At 40.5% G+C, this 26677-nt stretch overlaps 1 protein-coding gene and 1 pseudogene across 1 annotated transcript; both read left to right on the plus strand.

Annotated features, from left to right (window-relative positions):
• Positions 1-4201: 4201 nt before the first annotated feature.
• LOC135349966 (uncharacterized) lies at positions 4202-9006 on the plus strand. The gene is made up of 6 exons (XM_064548649.1): positions 4202-4531; positions 4595-5151; positions 8474-8572; positions 8647-8715; positions 8779-8823; positions 8883-9006. The coding sequence occupies exons 1-6, from the start codon at positions 4440-4442 to the stop codon at positions 8984-8986; spliced, it is 966 nt and encodes a 321-aa protein (XP_064404719.1). The 5' UTR covers positions 4202-4439; the 3' UTR covers positions 8987-9006.
• On the plus strand, positions 5172-8177 carry LOC135349990 (uncharacterized; annotated as a pseudogene).
• Positions 9007-26677: the final 17671 nt, after the last annotated feature.

A 26677-nucleotide genomic window follows, 5' to 3' on the forward strand; every position in this document is an offset into this window, starting at 1 on the left:
TGTACCGTCATATTTAAATTTCTCTGGTAAAGAAAACTTTATATCTGACAATCCTTGCACCTACCATTTTTCTTGCCCTTGTAATACATGTTCAGCCATACCATTATCATTCAGGCCCACTTATTACATCACTGTCAATTCATACTCTTATATTCATCTGGCTATCATTTTTGTGATTGTGTATGTCCATAATTATTCAGTATTATTGTATGTTATCACTTACGGCTAACTGACGAGCCCAGTTTAGCCTTCAACTCGATCACTCAATCATAACCCATAATTGCAAACCATATTTGATTGTTATACTTTGTTCTCCAATAATCCACAATGTTAACTAGGTGTGTTCTGAATACTGAAAATTGGGGGGAGAAAGACATGGGAAGAAAAGGACAGACCTTCTACAAATGACTTGCTGACATGATAGCACAAAAAAAGAGAAATGCCGTATAGCATAATGATGGGCTGGCTTAGATGCAAACTCTCCTTTGCCATCCTCAGAAGTGCCATAATGTGTATCAGGGGAAGCAGATCGTTAAAACATCACCAAATACGAGAGAAAATCTATATCACCCTAGCCTGCACACTGTAAAAATGTTTTGTTGTTTTAATGGTAACTGGTTAATTTAATGGCATAGGGTTCACTTGAATTGATTTATTGTAATAAAAATGTCAAGTTAAAGCAATCCCAGCGTTTTAAAACGAACTTAATAGGTTTATTACGATGTAAGTATATAATTAGAATAAACAGTGATCTATAAAACAACAATTCACACTATGAAATAATTGCTATTGTAACAAACACGTTAAGTTAAAGCAATCTCAGCACATTGGGAAGGTATAATTATAATAAACATGCAGTGATCCACATAAAACAACAATTCACAGCATGAAACAAGTTTCTCATAATTATTTGAAATAAACCATATTTCAACACAATGTAAGTATTATAATCTCCTCTGTATGCATTTGTGTACAAATGAAGTACAAATGGGTAATCTTCTAAAGTTCAATCAGGTCACATGCTATTGTATCCTGCACACAAAATGCGTGATAATGACTGTCAAAATGCTCGGTTGTCAAAATATTGACATGAAACATCACAGAACTATCGGGCAATACCAAAATGTCTTTTACTTTGCCAAAAACAGGTTTATCCAGCATATTAGTAACAATAACGCAGTTTTTCTTATACGTACTGTTAAAGTATCGAATCCATGAAGGATGAGAAATCACTCCCTCTTCAGATATTTCAATTTGCTTACCTGATATTAAGTGCTTGATAGCAACTGATTCTTCTGCAAAAGAAACGTGTTTGCTGACTCCGCCTACTTCCAGTTTCTCACTTAAATATAGTGCACTTTGTAATTGCCAGCAAAGTCCCCTTTGATTCTTTTGAGCGATAGATAAGCATATGTTTTTAAAATTTCCAAACTTTGCAACTTGCTTACACATTTTTAGTCTAGCTTCATATCGAAGCGTCCATGAACGAATTACAGGGCCAAATTTCCTTATTTGTTCTGGATATAATGGACGATGAAATGCAGTTTGGGAATAATCGTAACTTGAGGGTAAACTATTTTGAAAAGACAGTGATGTTCTTCAATAATAGTTTTGAGGTATGCAACAGCATTCTCAGAACAAATCAGTGATGTACAAATATCAAATATCTCGAGTAACAAGCAGTAACATTCCCAATGTTTATCTTCGACAGGTACAAAATGACCAATAAGCAGAGGCAGAGTTTTAGCTAGAAGCCACATTTGCGTAGCTTTCTGGTGAATTTTAACTGATGTAGAACTAGTTGACTCAATTCTTGTTGGTTTATAAGTTTCGGAATATCCATAATCAAAAGCCTGTATCTTAAATAATTGATTGAAATGTGACTGGAGGAAATACAATGGCTTAGAAGAAGGGAAAGCTCACGAGGAAACACACCTTCCAGTAAATCATGCATCAGATCATGAGGTAAACAATTTGTTACAGAAAAATGTTCAATATCACCAAGCGAAGACCATCTGTTTACACCATACGTGGTGGAGTGAAAGGATGCAAGGCTTCTATGGAGCAAATACAGTGACGCTTATGCTCATCTGAGGTATGGAGAATGAATTTTTCGGACAAAAATTCTTCGGACACTTGAGCCCGCGTGGCCAGGCAAGTTCTGCAAAAACGAAACGTACTGGAAAAACCTTCCTTAAACCCTCCGATAGCATGACTTGCCAAATTATCAGCAACAAACGCAAGTAAGGTTCCTTTATAGTTGATGACTTTATCAGAATAGGTCACACTTATTCCATCCTCTGACAAAGTTTTAATGTCTGAAATAAATGGTGCTAAAATAGCGTCGGGGGTGAACTTTTTAATATCACTCGCTTTAGCAACAGCGAACATATACAAGCACTTAAGAGATGAGCGATATTTTGGTGGTATGTTGGCAATTGTAAACAAAAATATTCCAACCTTGTGTACTTTTGCTGCTGATCCTAAGGGATTACACACTTTAAGCTCATCAAAGTAGGCAATAATCTGTAATGCCAATGGGCTAGAGGCAAACAACGGATGCGTTCTATAAATACTACCGTCACAAAAGTCTACGAAGTTAGTGTTGCATTTTTGAGAGGAAATTTCCTGGTACACATCGCTTCTGGATACTACTGCTTTTAATGTACTCAGCACAGAAATGTAAGAAAAGGATCCCTCACTGGTTTTTGTTCTTTTTCGTGTAGAACCAGAATCAACAAGTTTGAACACTTGTCTCCCAAGAGGCTTGAGCTCAGGCTGCTGCAAAACAATCAAAGTGAGTACTATGCTGTTGTTTTACTGAATAACTAACGTACAGTCATTTTGAATTCCTCCTGGTAATATTTGTCTTGCTGATACTTGGTATGAAGCGAGTCAAATGGTTTTTCAGAATTCCCAAAAGTTTCGTTGACAATTGGAAGTATATCATGTCCATTCGGGGTGTCCATAAGTTGTGTACAAATCTGTTGCTCGATTTTTTTTACAGCATTGTTCAATACATCCTTCAACAACTGTGTCAAGTGCAGTCTGTGATAGTCCTTTAAATTCTTTTAAATTGAGTAGGAACAAGCCGCTACTACGCTTGAGATCACTCTGATCACTGTTTACACTTGAAGGACCAGCTTCTTCAAGTGATAATCCGTCTTGAACATTGCTGAATGGTTCCGATTCACTGGCGTTGTCATCTTCTGCCGGGCATTTAATACAGGTGAAAAAAGTACATAATTATGACGATGACTAGAGGTGGAGTTGGTTTAAAAGCAGTGGATTTTACTTGCATTTTCGCCTTGTGATGTCTATACACATGAGATTTCAGTGCAGACAATTTTCTGTAGGTGCACTTGCAGCCATCGATACCACAAGTCACAAAGAAAGAAGGGTCATTTGAGTGTGCTGCTCCAAGATGGCTAAACCATTCACAAAGTACTGATTGAGTAGACTCACAAAGAGGGCAGACATATGCCACTATGGAACTAGCATGTGAACTTTCCATTTTCTATGCTCTACATAAACTTTATGTAAAGCCATAGATTAAGGAGGGAGAGGGTTCTACTCAATCTATGGTAAAGCACAGTATGCACATGTGCAAACATTAGTGCAGCTGCAATGAGATTTGTATGGCAGTGTTCATTCATAAGTTCATTCAGTCTTAGTTATTAATGTACTCCTGGTTCATTCATTCTCTACTTGAATATATACTCTTCTTGTTCATGGCTGACATAATATCCTGGAGTTCCTCAAAGCTATCCCAGTGGCTAAGGGATAACAAGGTGGCTGACAATGTGTGTGAGACCTTCGAAGGTGAGACTATATATTTTGATGAATAGCCTTTTTGTGTATAATTGTCATGTATAGATGAGCTTATTGATGGTGCTGCTTTTGTTGAGCTTTCTGAGAGTGACGTGAAGAGCTTGGTAAAACCTCTTGGACTAGTAAAGCTCATTATTCGATTAATCAAGGCCAATAAACCTACGTCTACGTCTACGTCAACAGAAGCAAGTTTTCTGTACCTTTATTGATAGCTATAATGTTCTCAGTGTTCATGTAGAGTAAGCAACCAATTTCCGAACGACACCAGTTTTCGTGTGCCCGTTTGAAGAGACAGTAAGAGCTAGTTTTTTGCATGCACTAATAGACAATGATCAGATCTCGTGCCTACCACAATTAGAAGTAATCCTGTTGCTTTACTCTTGCACAGCAGCAGCTCAAAGTCGGTGGTTCGAACATTCAATAAGCGACGTTTGCAACCTATTGCCGACTATAGACTCTTGCGATAGTTTCAAAGCTATGCTACGACTTCTGGTACCTGCCAGGCCTCATAAGAACCACTGCAAACGCTCAGAACAAGGGCAAAGAGCGAGGCCCTTGCGGCCTAAGAGCGAGACGACTAGTATAGTGCTGAGTTAGCATGCCTGCACATGAGATCCAGCCACGTGCTCACAGGAAGAAGAAGAAGCTCACCTTCACTGCACTTGAGATGCTTGAGAATGGAAACTAATAGCCTAAATAGGTCAGTGACTGTGAGATATCAAGATCTGCAAGGGTGCATACATTTTTTCCTTTATATATCTAGGTTCTGTTTACCTGGCCTCGGAAAGAGATGTTCCCCTCTCCGCGATAGAGTGTTTTCGTTTGATTCTGATCCCATGCGTACGCCTCAGTATAAGAAAGTACGAGCATGCAGGCCGGAAAAATATCGCCCCTGGAGCAAGCGTAGCATGGAACGAGCTCTCGATGCGGTTATTCACAAAGGGGTTGCTGTCTCCAGAGCTGCCGCTGACTATGGTATACCAAAGACAACTCTATATGACAATGCCACAGGAAGAGTTTTGCCAGGGAGCAGGAGTGGACCAAGGACATATTTCATGGTCGAAGAAGAGGCTCTGTTAGTGTGTTTCCTCATCAAGTCAGCCGAAATTGGGTATCCTTTCACCAGATTACAGGTTTTGTCTCTAGTTGAAACAATGTTGATCCGAAAAAACAAAGAAAAGACTGGTGCCTCTTCTGTTACGCATGGTTGGTGGGCTAGATTTTGTAAGCGACATCCTGAAGTCTCTTTAAAGACATCCTCTTGTCTGTCAGTGGCTAGAGTCAAGGCATCTTCCGCTGAGACACTCTCCGAATATTTTTGTACTCTTAGAGAAACTGTAGAAGAGTCGAAGCTGACTGATCAACCTGAGCTGATATACAATATGGATGAGAGCAGCTTCCCCCTCGAGCCAAAACCACCAAAGACTGTTCATCGAAAAGGCGATAAGCAGCCTTACCACGTCACCAAGGGTACGAAGAGTCAAGTTACTGTAGTGGCATGCGTGAGTGCTTCCGGCCAGTACGTACCTCCCATGATAATCTGGGCAAGGAAGAAAATGAACCCAGAGCTTGCTGTTGGAGAGATACCTGGCACCATTCATGCTCTTTCTGATAAGGGATGGATGACTGCTAACAATTTTTGATAAGTGGTTCAAGCGACACTTCTTAAGGTATGCGTCTGCTGTTCGACCCATTATTCTGCTGATGGATGGGCACTCCGCTCATTACAGTCCTGTAACCATTCAACTAGCTGCAGAAGAATGTGTCATTTTGTTCGCACTCCCTCCAAATACTACCCACCTCACTCAGCCCTTAGACAAGGGTGTCTTTGGCCCCTTTAAGGTACATTGGAGACAGGTTTGCCATGATTATAGAGTAAAGAATCCAGGCAGAGTGGTGAACATCTACAGTTTTTGCAGCCTGCTGAGTAAAGTATGGATGGAGTCCATGACGGCCATCAACATCGTTAATGGATTCAAAACTACAGGAATTTATCCACTAAATGAAAATGCTGTGATTAGGAAACTTCCTGGAAAAGCCACTTTTTCGAATGAGCCTAACATGTGTACTGCCTTCACCCCTCTGAAACGGCAACCATATCGTCTGACTCTTGTCGGTACGGATGATGAAAAACGCCCAGGCATTGATTCTCCTCCCCGAGATAACTCACTTGAACAGCAATCTACGATGCATGACATACTTACCATACAGACACCAACTTTCAAAGTGAAGCCTATCATTATAAAGCCTGATCCAGCCAAGCTCGTACTTATAGGGAAGGAATCCGTTCAAGATGCTATACAAAAACAGAAAGAAAAGACTGAAAAAGAGTTAAAAAAGAAAGAGAACAAAAAAAATTTAATAAGATCGTAACCAAACGATGTCAGGATATACAGAAGCTGGATTCTAAAGCAAGTGAGTGCGCATGCGTAAGCAAAGTATACGGTAGTGTGTATGTGTGTGTGCGTGCGTGTGCGTGTTATTGCTGTAGCTGTTTGACGATTGCAGAAGTAAGAAGTTCTATACGCTTCTAGCCATGTTTTATTGGATTTGGACTCGTAGATAGGCTTTTCCCAATTATGCTGGCATAATTTTGGAATAATAGGGACCATTTGAGCTCCATTAGCATTGAGCATTATTCCAGAATAATAGGTGAACAAAATAAATTTGGAGGTATGGTTTTACTTAAAAAGGCGTGGTTTAACATAAAGGGGCGTGGTATGGATGTGGATGTTCTAAAATGGTGGAGTAATCATGAAGAAGAACTCCCTCAATGGTCTTAAGTATGTAAGAATGTCCTCTTGCTACAGCCATCATCTGCAGCTACAGAAAGAGTTTTCTCTATTTTGGAAAGTTCTTTTAATAAGAAACAAACCCATTCTCTTCAAGACTATATATGTGCATCTGTAATGCTACAATATAATAACAGAAAATAGCTTTTTCTTTGTAAACACTGTCTCACACACTTTTTTAATGATTCATTTTCCGAAAAATCTGTTGGAATAATAGGTGACAGTCAAAGAATAATAGGCTAACAGTCGAAGAATAATAGGTGGACCTTCCTGGTATAAAAGAATAGCAAAATAGGCAAATTTTTTAGCATAATTGGGAAAAGCCTACTCGTAGATTTGAAAAATAATGCTTTGTTCTTGAGTTATAGCTCTCTTTTTTTTTACTTGAATTCCATCAGCCCTTTCAGAATAGTGCGTAGCAAAACTTACCCATATATAGAATGTTGATACTCTACTTAGTAGTTAGCTCTGCACTTGGTAGCGAGGAAAGAGCTCCACTGCCAATGAGCATGCAATGCCATTATTATGGAATTTGAACTTTATGCATCTTTTTAGCAACAGTCTTTGTCAATCATTTCCTTACTTGCAAATTTATTTCAGTTGCAAGACAAAAATACAAAAATGCTTCCACTGAGGCATCAGCACCCGCGGTGCTTTTATTGTGTTTAGTGCTTACTTGAATCTGTTACTACATGTATCTCTCTGTAGCTCCAAAACCCGTGTTGTCATCAACTATGTTTTCGCCTGGGGGGGAATTCGAAAACTCACTTCGACAATGTCATAACATCTCTCCCATTGACCGATCCGACACCATGTGGGATGGTGCTATAGACAGTTCAGATGCTCCGTTTTTGACAGGGTGGGTCAAAGATCTAGGCCTAACTCAAGCTGATCGTCCGATTTTGTCCGATGGTGAATATCTGACAGCTTCACATATGTCTGCAGCTACCAATTTCCTCTCCAGAACGGGCTTGTAGACACCCATATTTTGTCCCATAAGGAAGGCTATAATTCAAGCTCCAATGGTTTTGTGCAACTCATTTTTGTGAGCCCTAATCATCACTGGGCATGCTTGTCAAACAGTGTCTCAGAGCCTTGTGTAGTTGAATTGTACGACTCCATGCATACAACTCCAATTGAAGATGGCAGCATAGTTTCTCAAGCCTGCAAGATAATGCAATCACGCAAGCTGTCGAAACTGATCATTCAAGTTGTGAACGTCTCAATACAAGAGGGAGGGACTAACTGTGGACTGCACGCAATTGCGATGGCCATGGACTTGTGTAATAATGTAGACCCATTTACTGTTTTCTATGTAAAGCATCAAATGAGAAAGCACTTGTGCTGTTGCTTTGAAGAAGGATTACTCTCTCCGTTTCAAAGTTTGCCTATTGAAAGAAAGGCTCGAGTACTGAAAACATTGACGTTTAACCTCTATTGCGTGTGCCGGCAGCCTGAACGTGGACAAATGGCCTGCTGTGATGAGTGTGATACTTGGTATCACCCTGGATGCATCTATATTCCCCAGGAGGTTGTTGAAGATGGTGAGGATCTCATTCCCTGGAGCTGCCCTTCTTGTGAGTGCTATTGATATTTTATTATTGTGTTATGCACAGGTGTTTTCAGGAAAAGGAATAAGAACCCAGCAGTAGACCTAAACACTAGGGATGGTAATGAGGCCTACACAGTTTCCTCCCCAGGTCAGTTGAAATGTCTTTGTGCGTGGTTGTGTGCTCACTACATATATTATCCTTACACCACAGCTGATTCAGCAAGCACAGATGTTGAAGAGGATAAAGGTAATGTCACACAGTTTGCAAAAAACTGGCTAGATTTATCCGATTGTACAGGTGGTGCTACAAACAAGGCCCTCAGGAATAAGACAGGTTCTTCCCGCGGCAGAGCGAAACGTGGACGTGGACGTGGTGGTAGTGGTGCGACCACAAGAGGTACACATTTTAAGCGCTATTTGCATGGATCTGTTAATTATGGTAATGAATCGTAGTGGTGTTTCCTTATTTAGCTCGTGTGACAAACCCACCGGACCTAAACACTAGGGATGGTCATGAGGCCTACACAGTTTCCTCCCCAGGTCAGTTGAAATGTATGTATGTGTGGTTGTGTGCTTACTACATGTATTATCGGTACACCACAGCTGATTCAGCAAGTTCAGCAAGCACGGATGTTGAAGAGGATAAAGGTAATGTCGCACAGTATGCCAAAAAAGAACAGACATACATATTTATTCATGATGTACAGGTGCTACAAACAAGGTCTTCAGGAATAAGACAGGTTCTTCCCGCGGCAGAACAAAACGTGCATGTGAAAATTATGAAGTGTTGATGATTATTTTTATGTGTTGATTATTATTTTGGCTGTAAAAGTGTTACTATTACCCTAGTCATGCGCATGCGCAAGTAAATCTATAATTATGCTGACTCAGCCTTAAAAGGTTTTTTTTGCCCTTGCCATGCACGGTTTTATACAGTTCTAATCGAGTTTTGATCGTTTGTATGAGGCCTGGCAGGTACCAGAAGTCTCTCTGTCGTTCTAGAAGTCATAGCATATCTTTGAAACTATCGCAACAGTCTAGTCGGCAATATAGGTTGCAAACGTCGCTTATTGAATGTTCAAACCACCGACTTTGAGCTGCTGCTGTGCAAGAGTAAAGTAACAGGATTACTTTTAATTGTGGAAGGCACGAGATCTGATCATTGTCTATTAGTGCATGCAAAAAACTAGAAGATAGCCCTTACTGTCTCTTCAAACGGGCACACGAAAACTGGTGTCGTTCGGAAATTAGTTGCTTACTAGTAATAATTATTTTGCGGAATTCGTGTACGTCTGTTACAGAGGTTTTCAGGTTGGTTGACTATAGTAACTGTGAAATAAATAGAGCATGCGCAATAGCTATAGACTCCGCCCAGCTACTTCAATCAATAAACTCACGAAATTCAAAAACTAAGATGCCGATTCCATACTCGTTGGACCTTCGTTGGAGAGTAATTTGGCTCCATCTTGCTCATCACTTGAATTGTAAAGACATATCACACCAAGTCAGCCTTTCTGAGAGCACTGTCTATAGATATATTAATGCTTTTGAGCAAACTGGTGATGTAGCGCCAAGAGTTTCAACACATGGTCCTCAGAAACTACTCGGAGATTTTGAACAGCTTGTACTTCTACGAATCATTTTGGAGAACACTGGCATATACTTACATGAAATTCAAGCAAAACTTGTTACAATGTTTGGCGTTACTGTAAGTGTTGCAACCATCTGTTGAACACTTAAGTTCATGAACTGTACACGGCAAGTTATTCAACACATTCATATACGGCGTAATGATGAATTACGTGCTAAGTTTATGGCTGAAGTTACAACCTATGATCCAAGAATGCTCATATGGCTAGATGAGACAGGGTGTGATAGAAGAAATTGTGTGCGAAAATGGGCATACAGTATAAGAGGTATGACGCCCAGAGACCATAGGCTGCTAGCACGTGGAACACGCTACTCAGAAATTCCTGTACTGTCCCTTGATGGAATACATGATGTATGCTTCTTTGAAGAGACTGTGGATGGTGGAAGGTTTGAGCAGTTTTTGAGAGATTGTGTTCTTCCAATTCTAAATCCATTCAATTGGGTAAATCCCCATTTAGTTGTGATTATGGACAATGCCTCCATACACCATGTGGAGGGTGTTATGGATTTAATTGAAAACCAAGAAGGAGCACGACTGCTTTTTCTCCCTCCATACTCACCTGATTTGAATCCTTGCGAAGAGGTTTTCAGTCAAGTGAAATCAATTATGAAGCAAAACGATGGAGTATTTCAATCATGCAGTGCCTCAAGAGTACTCTTAAGTATGGTATTTAGTATGGTAACCAAACAAGACTGCCTTTCTTATATCTCTCATAGTGGATACATTGACTAAAACATTATCACAACGTATAATAATAACTATGCACAGCACACCAAAAATTGTCAGTTTAATCAAAGTTGTTGAAGTAACTTCATGATTGTACCCTTCTCTTCACAATACTCCTCGTCAGTCAACACCCCGCTTTGCTTTAGATTTTGTAGTTCATTCAACTGCCTGTATAGCTTCGACCTACTCTCTATAACTTTTGCTGGGCTATTGCTTGCAATAATATGTGTTGAACTGGTAGACACAGCAGGAGACAAAGCAGTAGCAATCACAGTTGCTGCATCAGAAAGAGCCCGAGCAACTGGCACATTGTCTTTTTTTCGAGATGGAGTGCCGCTGCCAGCACGAGTGAACATTGTGGTGTTAGGCGGATTGTCCATACTACAATACATACCACTTGCTACCATTTCGGCCCATATACGAAATTGCATAGGTGTATAATCACTAAGGTGCTTTTCTTTCAATGAGTCGACCAGTTGCTGAACTTTCTGTTCCTTGTTAGCCTTGTCAGGTACTTTTTTCTTTGTATTAACTACAGATACGCCATCACTTCGAGGACGCTTGCGACTCTCTTTGGTGTTGCTTAAGCCATCACACCACAGCATTACTTTGCCTTTAGTTTTTGGATTATTAATACAGGACCACACCTCCTCCAGATCACGCCTATTTCTAATCCGCACAACACTTGAACCCTCCACATATCCAACATCGAAGTCACTATCAACAATGTCATCAGTTAACTGTCTCTTAATGGCATCTTTTAAGTCCTCACATGTGAGAATTGTAGTAATATCTAAATCACGAAGAGTGAACATCTTTCCAGAGCTTATAGGCCCATCTTTTGATGCAACTTTCACCAAAACTTTGGATAGAAGTGGGGAAGCTCCTTGTAATGTTGTATTGAGTTTTGCAGTAGGCACATTTGGCATTGAATATGTACCTTTACTTAATGGTGTAATTAACACGCACCCACCACCGTTCTTTGATACTTGTTTCTGTGATCCACTATTAATAGTCACTCGGCGCCCAGTGGCAGCTACAGCAAGCGAAAGTGAAGACGAAGGCTGTCCTGGTTCCATGACCAGATGATCTTCTAAATATAAAACTAGCATGTGCTTGCAGCTGTGCTGACACAGCAAACCAGAGTACATAGTTCAATGTTTTGCGCAAGCGCACATGATAGTTTCTCAAGGAACCTGAAAACCTCTGTATAGCTTACTTTATTTTCTGGGCTAGTTAGATCCTGTCGGTGTGTATTGTGTGCAAGCATCATCATAACGCAAACATCACCATAATGCAAACTCTAAATATACTTTGTACAGACAACATATTCTAAAAAGTGCTATAAATGATTCATGTTTAATAACCCAAACTTTCACAACTATATTAGGAAACATCATCCCTCTTACCCGAAGCAGAAGTCTCTTACCAGAAGCAACATCATCTCCTGGATTGACCCTATTAGCTGCCTCTGTTTCGACCAGTAGCAGTAGATCTAACATGCAGACTATAGGCCCAGTGTTCAGAAACGGACTTCCAGTGAATTATACTTTACCAAAAGCGTTCAGTGCTTCAGTTATGAAGTCGCTCGAAAAAAGTGTATGGAGCCAACTTTATGCAGTGCGTTTGTTCGAGAACTTGTAGTTCATATGACCAGTTTTGGCGAGATTCCATCCCAGTCCTTTTGTTCTCTGGTAGCAAGACGGATTGTTCATTTCTCCGTGACCCTAGTGGAAATGGATATGTAAGTACTTAATTTCTATGTTATTGCAGTAAGGTGTCTTGGGAGTTGAAGTTAAAGACGCGAGTGGGAAATAAGCAGAAAGCTGAGAAAAATCTAGATGCTTCACCACCAGCCCCCCAAAAGCGGCGAGTTGATGGCAGGTATGCTCCCATTGATACTACAGCTCTTTTAGACAATGATGTGCACAAACGCAATTTGATTGCTCTCGACAAGGAGTTATCTAAACCTAAGCCCATAGTGTGCTTGAGCTGATGGAAGAAACATTTGGTTGTCGTCGTCAATTTGTACTCTGTGATGCAAAGAATGTTGAAGAAGTCTTAAAGTTATACCCAGCTCTTTCTTCTTTCTCGTCCTGATGTTGTAAGTTTACACATACTATAATTATTATGCACTGTTTTCGTTCCCTAAGATTATTCAAGAAATGGAGTTAATCCTAAAGCGCCCACTGGGGTCACTAACTTCTGAATTCCAATCTAAATGGCATAAGTATGTGCCTGCTATCCTGGAGCTTTCTCAGACGTACTCTAAAAAGACTCAAAAAGCTTTGGAGAAGATCTATGACTACCGTAAGGAGGTTATATTCACATTTTTGTTAAAGTGGAACTTCGAACTAAATATTAATAATACATGTATATATTCCCTGTATATGTTGTTTACACAACGCAGCAGATGTTATATATTGTATTATACGTGCTTATGAATTATTATAATAATTGAATCTGAACATTAATTATACTAATGAGAATCAGATTATTTTAGGGAGGAGTACAGTAAAATTAAAAATGTATAAATAGTGAGAGTTACATTTTTGTTTTAAGGAGATGATACAGTTAATAAAGTAAGTGTTTAAGACAAATGTTACGATGTTATTATAACATGAGTTACATCTTTGTTTTAAGAAGAGAGGTACAGTTAAATTAAGTAGTTTAGATTAAAAACATTTACTCATTAAAAGAAACAATGAATTTTATCTTTGTTTTAATCAACTTTTTGGTTATGTGAGTTTCAGTTAAAACAACTGATTTTTTGAACAAACAATTTTTTACAGTGCATGCTCAGAGGGCAACATCCCCCAGCAACAGTGACTGAACTATTTCGCACTCCGTTTTTTTCTTAATTTAGGCTTTACATTGTTTATTTGCTTTTTGTCTCACCGTAAAAAAAAAAGTAGTGATAAAAAATTTTTTTCAAGGTAAGTCAAGGCACCATACCTCATGTTCAGCAAAGAACTACTCAGTAGGAGTTTAAAGAGTGAATGTAAGAAGTAGAGTGCTGATTCCGAATCTGGTGTTATTTTTGTGCACATATACATATAGCTACCATAACAGTTAATGGTGTTTTGAAGCGTGTTGAGGGAGATAACGTTGTTGTATACACTCAGATTCAGAATCAGCAGGGTTAAATTACCTAGGGCAGAGAGTTAAACATTTACGGAAAGGTGTGGATTTACACTACTATCTATGCTTCTATTCACTTGCCTGTTACAGAACAATGGCTACAGTTGCTGAGTATGCTGGTGAACACTGTAGGAGTATTTTTTATGAAGCACATACTAGTCCACCAACTGTGAAGATTACTAATATTAGGAAGGGACCAGTGTATGAATTAGGCCAAAGACGAAAATGCGCTAGTACTACTTGGATTAACTTTTATGAAGCTATTAGGGCAATTCGTGACTCATCATTCACGGCTTCTTTTGATAGTTTTAAAGTAATGGTTGGTAAACTGGAGAAGAAAAGGTCTGAGCTAGTATGAAACAAAAAAAAATACGATGTCGAGGCTTACCGTTTTGTGGTGTGCACACCATTATCCCTACCACAGACACTGCTCTTTCCAAGGACAAGGCTACGATAGAAGAATTATCTACTAAACTACAGACACTTGATGTGCGAAATGTTAACAAACAAATAAAAACGCGGGATATTAAGTTGGTAGAATCTCAGACTCAAGCCAAGAAAATGGAAAGAGAAAGAACCGCCCAAGATAAGACTATACACAACCTCGATACTCAATTACAAATTTCCCACACTTTGGTTCACTGTCTTCGCCAGAGACTGTCTCAATCCAATCGCAACGATAATTCAACTGTCCAGGAGAATAGTACACTTCGTACCGAGCTATATGAAATTGACGAACATTTTTCATGTGAGGTTACTGAGCTGGAGGCAAATCATTCATTACAGAGTTAGAACTTGCAAGACATGAGTGTGACATCCTTTCTGAACACCTTGATGATCTTCAGTCTAATACTATTCACACAAAAATGGGCAAGCAAATGTTCATTGATGGTGTTCATCAGTGCTGTATTAAGCTGTTAGCGTTAAATGTTGCAATAACACAAGTTGAACCTGTCGCAATAACACAAGTTGAACCTGTCATGCATGGCGAAGATACAGTACCATTTTTACTGACATTGAAAGAGGATTTTATGTGGTAAATTGTTTTTGTAATGTGTATGTCTTTACACTGGAATGCTTTCATGTGTGTTTTGAAAACTAATTATGTGCCATTGTAAACAGTTCATAGTTGTGGTGCCACAGTTTGTATAGCGAAGTGGTGCACAAATGTAAATGTAGTTTAATGTAGTTAACCGTAGTTAACGCGGAGTAGTCCAACTGAGGTCTAACCTCGAGGAATCCCGCCTCTGAAGGCGTGGACTGGTATTGCGCATGCCTACCAATCTAGGTACATGTGCTCTAACTGATATACGACAAGCAGGCGAATTCTTTAGCATCACGATCACTTATCAACGACCTCTCTGAGCACTCGACAGATGGCAACCAACCCACCAGCATTCTCGGCAGAACAACTGATGTGGAGATGGAACGGACCTTTGCTAGGACAGGAACCATCCTGATCTCAACAGAGCCCCTACCACTCTCAGTAGGTAAGTAGCTTACAGTTACAGCCCTCCTAGGGCGTGAGGTACCGGCTCATACTGAAGGGGCACAACACTGGCAAGTGGAGATTAATTACAGATCTGTCCTACCCTCCAGGGGCGAGCGTCAATGGCGGCATAGACCCTTCCCTATGCTCTCTCTCCTACACTTCTGTGGACATGGTGGCCCGTCGAATCACAACTATAGGCAAGGGCACTCTCATGGCCAAAACCGACATTGCATGCCTCGGCATACCGCATCGTGCCAGTGCACCCAGACGACTATCCCCTCCAAACGGTTCAGTGGCGGGGTAACACCTACATCGAAACAATGCTACCTTTTGGCCTCCGATCGGCTCCCAAGATTTTAATGCCGTGGCATACACACTCACTTGGCACCTCCAGGGATTCCCGACGTGGAACACTACTTGGATGACTTCATCCTACTGGGACCGCCGGGAATACCTCACTGTCTGGAATACCTGCACAGGCTCCAGGCGGAATGTTGCCTACTAGGGATACCCCTTGCAGCACACAAGACAAAAGGCCCAACCACCTGCCTGACCTTCCTCGGGATAGAAATCGATTCGGAGGTTGCCGGCAACTCGTAGAATCTATCAGTCGGCAACCAAACGGTTCCAATTTAATTTAATGTTCTCAACCCCTTTCCGGTCTCCGAACATCTCCTTTGTGCTTTTGTATCGTTTCTGGCCCAGACCTGCAAGTCGCAACATACAAATCTCGTTAGGCCTCCCAGACCCAAGAGAGCAGTCCAGGCTCCCTCCCGATCACGATTCAACTCATGCACAAACTTCACGACACACTAATGGCATCTAATAACCCGGAGAAACTGGTTATTTAGACAATTGCCTTTTTGGGGTTTTTTCGGCTGGGCGAGTTACTCATTACTATATACTGCCTCAGCATACGACCCATCCACATGTCTGTCATGGAACATGGGGGAACATTGCCATCAACGATAGGGAGAATCCAACCATGGCCCAGGTGCGACTAAAGAAGTCCAAATGCGACCAATTTGGAAAGGGCGCGTGCATCATCCTTGGGCGCACAGAAACCCAGTTCTGCCCGGTGCTGGCATACACAGGGGTGCGGATGACACAGCCACAGGGACCGTTCTCTCTCATGTCGTCTGGTGCCAGCTTGGTTCACGAACTAAATTCAAGATACCCTCCGGGCTCTTAGCCTTACCCAGGACGATTATGCTGGTCATAGCTTTCGGATCGGAGCGGCCACAACTGCTGCCGTTGCCTCATCGATCCAGACCTTGGGAAGGTGGCAGAGTGCTGCCTTCCTACAGTACATACGGACCCCAAAGGAAATTGGCCACATTCGCCCGGATAATGTCCTCGGCTTCAGCTCCCCAAGCTCAGGGACACCCAGTCTGACTCAAACTCTCAGAACACTCCACTAAGTAGCTAGTGAGATTCATGTTGTGTTTTCATAATTATGTGTCCTATCATTTGGTCAGATACCTATCCTACCGTTACTCTATTTTGGGGTATATAATAATAATATACTGACCTTAACTCATGTAAATTTTTTTATACAGGATTCGGTGTATTCGAAAAATTTAACTGTTAATGGAGAACAAAAATGTACATAGTTGCATGATCATGTGTTTATCACATGACAGGTTACGAGCCGACCATGTTGGGTAGAGCAAAAAGATGGGAGTGAGCCACTGGTTATTGGTGTCGCTGTTGTTTGTGACAAATCCGACGGAAATAAGTGAGTTCACACCGTCAGGCTAAAAAATGCAATTTGCACACATTCCTTTTGTGCTTGTGCAGGTTCACTACCAGAGATGAACAAATACTTGAGAGTTCTATTCAACAGACCACGTGTGTGCTGGACAAAACCATGTCCTTCCATAAAGAGAGAATACTGAAAGAACACAACCAGGTGCTTTTGGAGGTTGCGAAGAACCTGTTTACCAATCTCAGTAAGTGGTGAATATTATAACTCAAGCATTTCTGTATCTTAGTATATATATACACTCATGCAACAAGCAGTATTACCGTTGCTTGATTATACTTTTAAAGTCTACTGTGGGTAGAGTACTGTTGTTTGTACTATTTACATGTGAGTCACTGTGTAACACGTTGCACACAATCTACATGCACTGACCAGATTATCAGAGCCACAATCAATGAGCATTAGTATAGTACCCTCAAAGTGAGGGCAATGATTCATACTTATCATTGTGTATAATCACTGTGTTTTTTTTTTGTTCGTTATCAAACCAAATTCTCCAATTTAGGCCAATCAGTAGTTGTAGTTCTGCACAACCACACATGGTTGTGCAGTTAAATTGATTTTTTCGTACTTGTATTTATATAAATATCCCTACATACTCGTTATAGAAGTTATAAGAAAATCAGGCTTTATCACAATCAATGCATACAAGATTATCAGAACCACCTTTAATGTAACCCCCCCAAAAACGGGTAAAACCACACAAAAAACCTTTTTTTGTTTTAGAGTAAGAGTGAAATTCATGCGTACTTTACTTACTTTGTGGTTTAATCTTGTTCGTGATTTTTTTAGAAGTTTTGTTTTTTTGTTTTTCTGTTCTATGTTTGTCTTGTTGAGAGGCTTGTATGCAATTGGTGGCGGGTAGTGGTGGCCTCTGCAATGATCACGCACACATCACATGACTAGTCACCACAGAGGGGATACTAATCCCGGGGTCAATGCTAGGCTACACTCACTCTTATCAATGGCTGCAAAGCCAACTGAACTCAGACAGTGCAGCTCAGAGCGAGCAATGGCTGCAAAAGCCAATTGAACTCAGACAGTGCAGCTCAGAGCGAGCTCTTGTACTAACCAATGGCTGCAAAAGCCAACTAAACTCAGACAGTCCAGCTCAGATCTAACCAATGGCAGGAGCACAAATGAAGTGCCTGCTGCCCAATCAAAGCTTCTTACTGAATGTTGGCTGATAGATCAGACTACTCCCAACAAAGGAGAATGCCAATTAACCAATGACAATGACAATAGTACAATGAAAAGAGTTGCTGCAGCATTGACCCTAGTGGTGTACTTATGCGATAATATGATGTGTCATACAGTATCACAATTATGATACAACATGTGTATATTATAGGCAGTATAACTGCCTGATTGAGTTACCTATATCACCGTAACGGTGACTCAGATTTGAACCCCCCCTCCTAACCCGCTATCTCAGTTCTCAGTGTTGCTCAGAGTGAGCTTAGGCTATTAACAGCACAAATCAAGTGCCTGTTATAATTTTAAATGACTAAGTGTGTTGCCTCTTTTAAGGAACTGTGCTCTCTATAATTATATAGATATAGCTAGCTGCATTGCAGCAGTGGGTCAAAGTACCAAATATCGACTGTGGTTGCTACCATGGCAACACGTTGTGTCATACATATAATTATAATTGTCACTCTCTGTATATCTTTTACAAGAACAGATGATCACATGAGTAACAGAGCTGCTTTGTTGGGAAAACACTGCATGCTGCCAGTGACAGGAAGAAGAGCACAGCACCTGTCTTTGTCTGTGTCAAGATCAATATGCCCCAGGGCACTGTACTGTGTCCTGGTCTGTTGCTTGCATGCAGCCCATGCAGGCTACATGTACATGGTTGGGTGTGCATGTGCAATACTTTTTTCACAGGTTGCCATGTTAACAAACGGTATTGATTTGCTTTCAGCTTCATATGCCTCTGATGGTTCAGTTCCTGAGCCTGTCTCTCCAGTATACGTAGTGATGGTGACCGCTGTGACCTGTCGTCAATTGCAAACCAGTTTATCCACTATCAAGTTCCAATCGTGTACTTTGTATTATCGTGCTTCTTTACACTAATACCTGTGAATGGTCTACATGTATGCGTGTACTTCTAGTACAAGCCCCTCAAGAACCAACAGTAAGCTCCTTTGTAACCTCTTGATTTCAGACCTGTGCTAGGTGTGTGCGTACCTCAAGAACCAACAGTAAGCTCCATTGTGTACTTTGTAACCTCTTGATTTTCACGTGACTCCCGACCCCTAGCGCGGGATCGAGACTGAGGGTCACATGATGTCTGATTAGGCCTGGTACTACCAAATGATTATACTATCTGCATACAGGATATGACGCTTAATACAACGATGCTATATACAATAGCTACGACTATAGTTAAGTGGTGCACAAACTTTTAGTGACCTGCCTTACTAAAAAAAATGAAAGCACCGCAGGTGCGAATGCCTCGGTGGAGGTGCCAAAGAAGGCAAGCTAGCTAATGACCATACGACCCCCAGGTATATATATAGCTACTTATAATTATACGTGTTGTATTATTATTCTGGCTGAATTAAACTTGCTATCTATATATGGCACACGTAGCTAGCTCAGAACTTTACAACATCATTTTCGGCAAATGGACTGGATGAACGGTTCAACCAGACCCTTCAGGGCATGCTAGTGAAGGTGACCCAACGGACAACTACTATACTATTACTCTTTTTCCCAAGAACAATTAGAGAATGGAACTCACTAAAATTTAATACCATCACTTTGAACTCTGTGGCACATTTTCTTCAGATAATTAGTTGTGTGTTGTTACAGGTCTTGATTAATATTAGCTCCATAACAGCTACTTTCTGTTAGACCTTTGATTGCATAAATAAAAAAAATGAAAAAAAGAAAACACTGAAATTGTTCCAGAGCCAAAAGTTTTCTTGATGAAGATATTTTTTATCTTAAGGGCTCCAGAACCTGCTTTGAATTTATTAGCGAGTAATATCCATTTCCAATATTGTCAAGTTCTCTAAAGAGTAACACACCACATTTAAAATGAAGACATAATAATTATAACAAAGGAAACACCTGCTGTTCTTCCTCCATGCAAGAAATCTCGAAATGAACAAGCTTTTGCAAAAGATTCAAAATGACGACAAAAGAGGTATGCTTTAAAGAAATCTAAAAGCAAGAAAAGCAATGTGGCTAATCCAGTGGTATAGTCATAGAATATAATGACAAGAGCGAAGACAACTCTGAGTCAAGGCCTCTTTGGTGCCCATCACTGAAGCTATATTCAAGGCCGACAAAGACATCTTAGAACATCCACGTCGATGGCTCACTGATAATTTGATTGATGCCGGGCAAAATCTACTATGTTCTCAGTTTGGTCATCTGGTCTCAGGCTTACAGGATGTTTGCAAAACTTGTACCCTCTCTCTATTGATATAGAAACTGCGGAGTTTGTGCAGGTTCTTAATGTTGCCGATAGCCACTGGATTCTGATTTCTACTATTAATTGTCTTCCTGGGTTTGTGAAAGTATATGACAGTGGTGGCTGATACAACAAGTCGAAACAAATAAGAAATTGCTGCTCTACATTATACAAGCAAAGATACTATAACGATTCAGTATAATTATGAACAGCATCAAATCGGTATTTCGCATTGTGGTCTGTTTGCTTTGCAACTTCACTATGTCTCGCAATCGATCCTACTAGTGTGATTTATAACCAGATACAGATGAGAAACCACTTGATCCAGTGTCTTGAGAGAGGGCAATTAGACCACTTTCCAATTAATCGCTCAGGAAGAGCTATTATAGTCGCCCCAGCAAAACAGAGTCGTTTGAAAAGTATTTTGTCACTGTCGTTTGACAGATTCCCCTTTCAAGAACAACGATGGGTACTTGAATATTATTGTTGTTGTAATGCTTCCTCGTGCAACCAAGAAAGAAGTGGTATCATGACACTTGCGAGCAAATCGATAAAGAAGTACTGAACACTATATATAATAAACGCTGGTATTGCAGAAAACTGAAAAAAAAAATTTACAGTTGGCTAAGCCCTCATTTACTTAACTGATGCATTCATTGTGAAAGTATACACTAGCCTGATGTTTTGTTGATGGATTAATATTTCCATAGATACAAATATCTATGATATTAATTCACATGCAAGATCTACTCTGTTGTTGATGAAAAATAAACAGTTGATCATGAGACACGTACCATCTACAGTCCAAAAGAAGAAGGAGGCTCAGAGGATTTCATCCTCACAGCATTCATAATGGCCAAGTTAAGCTGTAAAACTTCGGTGGACCGGTTTTGGTAGGGTGAGACCAATTATGGCAATCAAAACCAGTTCGGGGGGACAACTTTTGCTGCCAAATGAGACTAATTTTAGGGGGAACCAGATTTTGCCGTGACAGGCCTCTACCTCCTGGTTTGCATGCACATATAGGGAGACGTTACAATAATACTATGGGATGAGTTGAGTTGTCAATATTTACGTATAATGATCAGTTAATAAATGTTAACAGCAAGGAGCAGGCCGCAATGACATCACTCATCTTGTAGCGGAATGCATGTGCACTAAAGTTGAAGCCTCGTGCAGTCTCTGAACTAATAGCAGTCACTTTGTGACTCTCTACCAATTCTCTCTACCGGTCACCGGCCATGGACCCTCAGTTGTCTCATCAACTACTAACTCCCATTGGGCCAACCACTGTCACACTGCCGACTCCTACCAGCTCGGGCACTCTATCCACAGCACAGACAATTCGTAAACTGCTGGTGAGGCAGTCGCCCTAACAATTCCCCACCTGATGTCCACCATAGAGGGCTGGCCGCATCCAGACAGGAATCCAAAAAGGCACCTCGATAACCCCTCTACATTCCGATGCCATGCACAATTGACTGCCGAGGTGGTGTAGGATCTGCATGCTTTACACATAGTTAAGTACCTCAGTATTGGACAACTCAGGACGGCAGAGTATGACAAACTCAACAAATAGCAGGGTATATAGCAAACTCAACAAATGGATGAGTATATGGCAAACTCAACAGACGGCAGGGTATGGCAAACTCAACAAATGGCAACGTATAACTGAATGCATGATAGTGCATATATAGCCGCACTCTCATGAGAGTGATTAATAATAGCAAGAGTGCATGAATAATAGATATAAGAATTAATAATTATAGCCTCACACATGTGTTGTTATTTATCAGTAGATCTTAGAAAATGCTTGAGTAGAGCTAATACTGAATGCACGATTCTAATAATGACAATTTTACATTGTAGGCTGCTAATGATCACCGTGAACGCTACCGTGTCTGCTCTTCCTACCGATACGCTGTTGCTCATTGATGACAGTAGAGTCATTTCAGGGAAAGAGAGGAACAGCATCGACAAAACCGCATATCGAGCTTACTACACTACAACGGGAGTATTGACTGCTGAAGACATCGAAATGCCGTTGACAGGAACTGTTGAACGTAGATTACTTTATCAGACACCACAGGGTGAAAAGCTTATCCTTCTTTAAGTAAGTGAATGCTTGAATTGTGTAGAAGAGTATTACAAGAGAAACAAGGGAGAGAGTGTGAGGAAGCTGAATTATATTTAAAACCGCAAATTTAGTATCGCATGCATGCATGCTGCAAAAAGGCTGCTATATTCCATGAAAATTAAATTCGCGAAAACCTTTCTACCGCGAAAATTTATACCCTCGAAATATACCCGCTATACGGTACTAATGATGCAACACCACTACATCCAATTCTTGTTAAGTCGAAGGTTTGGAATCAGATGTGTGATCCTGAGTATCCATAATATACAGTGTTCTATCGATATATATAATGTTGTCAAGGTTACAAGGGTGTAATAAAAGTCATACAGTCCCTTATATTACAGTCGCGTAGCCTCGAGGCATGCTATAAAACACATGCATGCATGTAGCATGAGAATCCTTGTGTTTTATTGAACGTGCGTGTGCTTGTGCCATGCCTATAATTATCTAATAATGGTTATAAGACGCCCCTTGTCAAATATACACAAAGTAGAAAAAAGGATTGAGACTGTTTCATCCCGTAACCTCAGATACTGTGTGGAATAGAGTTCAGATCAACCTCATGTCAATGATAGACATGCCAGTGGAAATTGATGGCAAAACATATACCAGTGCATGGATGCTCTCATGCATTGATGTTTTTTTTCGATACTTGGTTCTAAAGCCTTTGCATTCAAAAGATACAGCAGTGGTATCAGAGCAGCTTATCAACATTTTCTCAGATCTGGGTATTCTCTCCATTATTCAGAGCGACAGAGGGTCAGGATTCCTTGGATATGTAACCAAGCTTGCTAAGGCGCTGAATGTCAAGATGATTCACAGTAGCCCGAGACATGCAAGGTAATAATTATCACTGTATAACAATTACTGTATAAAATAATAATAGATAAATAAATAATAGGATGAGCGATCTCATAGAACTGTTCGAGATTTGACATTATGGAGGAGGTTAGCGGTGTTACACTCTCGGAAGGTGCCGACAAGCGGGTGCTGCACCTATACCATTGTATCAGCTACAGTACAACTCCTCATTTCATAAACATATTATCAGAGCAAACTCCTCAAAAAGTCAAAATCACCATAGATGACCAGCTGGCAAAGAAGCTAATGTTCCATAGGCGACAAAGACGAGTAAACACACCTGACAGTGTTTGAAGATACGTTCCCTATCTGGTCAAAAGTAATTGTCACACAATACCCAATTCAAAGTACGTCTCTTCAACTGGAAACTATTCTGAGGACATAAACGTTAAACCTATATACTCAAGTCGCGTCATTTTTATTGCTGAGATGCTGGTGATCATGGCTCTCCGATGTCTCGCTCTTTCGTTTTTCCCTGGGAAGTTAGCGGACGGAGTTCTATACATACTCTCTGAATTCACTGTGAGTTGTAGGGCAGCTGTACATTATTATTACAATTATGCATAGATACTTGGTTCTAAAGCCTTTGTAGATACAGCAGTGGTATCGGAGTGCACAAACACAAAACTCAGGTCCAGGGCTCCGCACATCTCATATGTACCGGAGAGCTTATGGATCGAATGAAGAATTATAGTCAGTACATCAGGCCACGACAACAACGCGGCCAACACCCAAACAACCTCTTCTTCCTGACGCATGGAGCCAAACAACTAACGAACATGGCAGCGAGGGTGGAAGTGCAAGCGAAGAGGTTCAACTTCACCTCCACAGATGTAAGGAAGGCCGTGTCCACAGAAGCCACGAAGAATCTCAAACCCAACCAGATAGGAATGATTTCCAAACAGCTCAACCATAGCCCCCATGTGGAAGCACGATTCTATAATAAAGACCTACACACTACCAAGTCGGCAGTAGATGCATACGACCTCATACAGACCGCGGTGCAACAGGCAGCAGGACCTTCTTCAAAGGTGGCTGAGCCAGTTAAGCCAGTGAGAAAATACTTCACCAGTACAGAACAAAAGAGAGTGGAGACTTTCTTTAAGAGCAAAATCGAGAAGGGCCAAACCATACTCAAGTCAGAGGCCATACAATTTGTGAAGGACAATCCAAACATACACCGAGACTGGAAACAAATTCAGGACAAGGTGCGTAACCTAGCCAAATACATATAATTCAATGAGGTATTGAAATGCATTCATTCTTTTCATGTTATACAATTCCCAAATACTGGATTTCCGACTCTTTCGTTTACAAATTGTGAGTTTTCGCAAACGAAAGATTCGAAGGAGATAGCATGTGCAGCATTTCGTGATCGTGGATAAAAATGCAACATGCACTTAACAGTACACTAGTGTCATTTGCAACAATATCTTCACAATTTGATTTGCAGCACGGTACTCCATGGCAGAGGTCATTGACCACAGCAACAATCAACCAAACATCATATTTCTCAAGGACGATACATGTGACGATAATAGATCCATGTTACCAGTTTTTGTCGCGACTGATTTTGGAGACAAGCAACCTGATCACAGCCGTGTTTTTGGCTCTTGCTGCTCACTATGTCTTCAACTTACAATTATATCATAACAGGAGATTTCTGGATGTTTCTACAGGAGAGAGTGCTTGGAATACCGTCGAAACCAGAAACTAACAAAATGCCTCTAGTGTATCTCATTTCACAGGCATTGCAAGAAAGTATGAAGGGATCAACTGTACTGAGGATCAACACTGACTGAACGAAATTCAATAAAGTTAGTTGCTATAATTATTGTGTTGCATGTGGTGTTGTGATCCTGTTCTATTGATATTCTAACCTCCTGCAAGTGCATGCATGCACGAGAATTAGGAAGTGTGTTAATTAATACAACAAAAGAAATTCACTTCTAGCATGCAGTGTTATGAGCCTCCTAAACAGTGAGTCTATAAAAAAATTCAATGACCAACCTCTTGTTTCGATGGGGTAAAGGTTGTACTTGGACGAATCACATGTGTTTTTGAGTTCTAAGTCTAAAGTCTAATTCAGCATTCGCTTTGCTATTTTAACATACAAGTACACATATTTCTAAGCTTGACAAATTTCTTTGCTTGCATGAAAGTATGTTGTTTCACCTTTGTCATTCTAACAAATAGTATTCTGTCATGTGAGATTCATCACCTGGACAAAGATTAAAGTGCGTGGTTTTTAAGGATGTATTCTCGGTTGTAGGATACTAAATTCCTCGATCAGTATGTAAGGCTTCTTATTCTCTTGAAGAGCTAGATATCACAGAATCAAGGAAGGACTGAGCTACTGTAAATTAAGATGCTGCTCTGTATGGAATCGCCCGGAGTAATCTTCATGACCGTGTGAAATAGGCTGTTACAAAATATTTCAGGAAAGTCGTACAAATAGTTGGACTACAGACAAGGGTGATAGCAACTGCGAGCAGGAAGCACTGGATAAATATCTGGCAATGAGTAATATTTGGTCTCGGGGGACCAACTATTTCAGATACCCTGCACCCGTCACCCAGATGAGAACCCTTAGCATAAATACAGAGAGCCTAGCTCAGTTTGAGAATTGCATCGCGAGATATGCATGGATTGTAAACAATCAGAAGCCATTGCATGCTAGACTGAGGATGAAGAAGCCTGTTTTGGACAGAGCCATTGACTATAAGCTCAGAAGCTAAGAGCTTATACTTCAGACCAGAAGCATTCAGGTTCACTTAGGCCATCCTAAACTGTTGCTCAGAGAATGGCCACAACACTATGGAATGCAGTATGAGAAAGGCTATCTGTTTAACATAATTTATAGTGAGTGTTCATTTTGATAAAAAAAATTATACTGTACATAGAAATGTGCTAGTCAGAGACACAATAATTGTACCTGTAGACTATATAATTATGCACCTGTATTATATAAATGAGAAGTATTTGACAGATAAAAACCACAAAGACAGAGCACTTCAGAGCTGCCAGTCATTCGATGTTTGGTCATTTTGGGATCACCAAGACATGGCACGGACTTGCAGTTATTGGAAGGGGCTTTGTAAAGATGTGAAGAACATGGTATATACAGTGCTTATTATAAGGATTTAGACTTGAAAGGACATAATGTCCTACCATAATTATATACTCTGATGGCCTGACATACAGCTGTGGAGCCATCCATCAAAATGTTTACAAGTTTTTTCTTTGAGTGACTCAACAAGATGGTTCTTCTATGTTGCTTGGCACAGTCATTTCTTCTGTTT

This window comes from Halichondria panicea, chromosome 16, assembly GCF_963675165.1.
Source record: "Halichondria panicea chromosome 16, odHalPani1.1, whole genome shotgun sequence".
In the NCBI taxonomy this organism is placed as follows: domain Eukaryota; kingdom Metazoa; phylum Porifera; class Demospongiae; order Suberitida; family Halichondriidae; genus Halichondria; species Halichondria panicea.

Coding starts and splice junctions, on each gene's coding strand:
- LOC135349966 (XM_064548649.1), top strand. CDS start 4,440: ATGAGATCCAGCCACGTGCTCACAGGAAGAAGAAGAAGCTCACCTTCA. Junction 5,152..8,473: donor GACACTCTCCGAATATTTTT/GTACTCTTAGAG, acceptor CCGATTGTACAG/GTGGTGCTACAAACAAGGCC. Junction 8,716..8,778: donor CTACACAGTTTCCTCCCCAG/GTCAGTTGAAAT, acceptor GGTACACCACAG/CTGATTCAGCAAGTTCAGCA.